Genomic DNA, 1,890 nt, shown 5'->3' on the forward strand with positions numbered 1-1,890 from the left:
CCCCCCTCCATTTGCTTAGCCACTGTTTCTGGGTCTTAGTTTCAGAATCAGCAAAAGGGGATAAACACCCACCTTAACAAGGTGTTTTGACAAGGTGAAATGAGACAATCTAAGTGAAAATTCCTTCTGGCCCAGGGCTTGACATGGAATACTGCACTTAGCAAGCGCTCCTTTTCCTCTATCATACTCCTTTCGTCTTTCCCTCCCAAAGTGGTTCCAGAATCCAGTGTTGATAAACTAGCCAAGGTGGTCCACCTGCCTTTCTGTCTACACCAGCACTGTCCATATTAACATGCACCATTCCTCCCATGAGGATGTAAGACGCTTGGCAGAAACCTGCACCCTGTAACTTCACTCCCTAATGAGGCTACACACCATGCTGGGAGGCTACTGTGAGAAAGGGTGGCTACAATGGATGCAGCATTTCTATAAGCCCTGTTTTCCACCCCATGATCCAAATCTCAAACAAAACACTGGATTCTCAAGAGCTTGTCTCCAACTAAATTGAACAAATTACATAATGTTATGTGAAATTATATCTCATCGCAAACAACTTTTCAGGAGTTCTCAGCGTTCTCTCAAACACTCAACAACAATGCTCACTTATCTGCAGGCAGGCTAGTTACTGCTAAACACGGGGCCCCTGTCTGGAGCTCTCAGTTTTCCCAAAAGCATCTCAAAACTCACCGTGAACAAAGACAGAGAGGCAAGAACATGCTATGTCTTTGTCACCTCTTAATCTTGATGTGTCTACACTTCTTTTTTTGAGTGTGGGAGCAATAGAGAGCGCACATTCTTCTAGCGATAACAGGAAAACCCCCTAGAACTTCTTTCAGCGTAAAAAAAATGGCTCAACGCTTATAAAATACTATTGTTATTAGGAAATTCAAAAACACTTTTCTCACTTTCTAATTAGTGCCTTTACAGGCTAAAAACAACTCATCTGTCCTGCTTTTGGGGAGAGGAATATAGAAAATATTTGACCAAATAATCAAATTCATTTACTTGGTCAAGTAGCCAGATACTTAAAAATAGACTACGAGTGGGGAAAATATTCTAGGGGAGCAACCTTCTTGCAGCGGATCAGAAATCTCGTTAAGAAATACTTGGATCCCACAGTGTTGGAGGGAGCTTGGTCCCGGGGAGGGATCTCTCTCTTCAACTCACTCAGAAGGAATGGGTTCTAGGTAACAATAAAATCCTCCTCCTGTCCCCTCCCCTCCCCCACACCCCCACCACGCGGAGCCTCTGCTATTGTCACCAGACATCTCGCACCGAGCACCTCCTAGACACAAGACCGGGGACTGCTGGTACTGATTCTCTGCTAAACATGCCAAGGGACTGCCAAGGCTTTTCTCGACACCACTTTTCTCGCCTGTAAAATGTGCAAGAAAAAAAACTTCCAACAAAGAAAAACTTCAGCGGCAGCGGTTCGCCAATTTATGTTGAAAAGATCGGAAGGTTTATTGGTGGAGTAATGTGAGACCTTTTCTTTTTGGGGGTGGTCCTGGGAGAAACAGGCTACACAATGACAAGTGCAATGCAGGACCGCAGGTTCCCCCAGGGGCTTCCGCTCCAACCTCCTCCTATCCAACACCCCGTGGCAGGCGGGCTGCACCCTCCAAGATCGAGTCCAAAGGGGCATCGGCTGGGCCAGCGAAGGGGGTGGCACGCCCCACCTAAACGTGACTGGGAAAAACTCTAGATCTCGGCCCAAATGCCAGTTTGGCTTTCGGAGGAAACTGAGGCAGGGGTGAGGAGAAGGCGCAACCGGGACCCCCGCAGTCTCCCCTCAGCATCCCTCCGCCCGCGCGCCCCATTCCCGTGCGGCTCTCACCTGGCCTGCGGGTCCGGGTGCGGGCGGACAACAGCGGGCCGCACAGACAGAGG

General features: G+C 48.6%; 1 protein-coding gene across 1 annotated transcript in view; it reads right to left on the reverse strand.

Annotated features, from left to right (window-relative positions):
- F2R (coagulation factor II (thrombin) receptor) overlaps positions 1-1,886 on the reverse strand; it is a gene marked incomplete at its 5' end in the record, with an annotated part of 22,472 nt that extends 20,586 nt beyond the window's left edge. The window contains one exon of the mRNA XM_011959359.1: positions 1,838-1,886. Within this exon, the coding sequence (XP_011814749.1) occupies positions 1,838-1,886 (49 nt within the window). The remainder of the gene's footprint in view (positions 1-1,837) is intronic.
- Between the last annotated feature and the right edge of the window lie 4 nt (positions 1,887-1,890).

The sequence above is a fragment of the Colobus angolensis genome, unplaced genomic scaffold (assembly GCF_000951035.1).
Source record: "Colobus angolensis palliatus isolate OR3802 unplaced genomic scaffold, Cang.pa_1.0 Scaffold49, whole genome shotgun sequence".
Lineage (NCBI taxonomy): Eukaryota > Metazoa > Chordata > Mammalia > Primates > Cercopithecidae > Colobus > Colobus angolensis.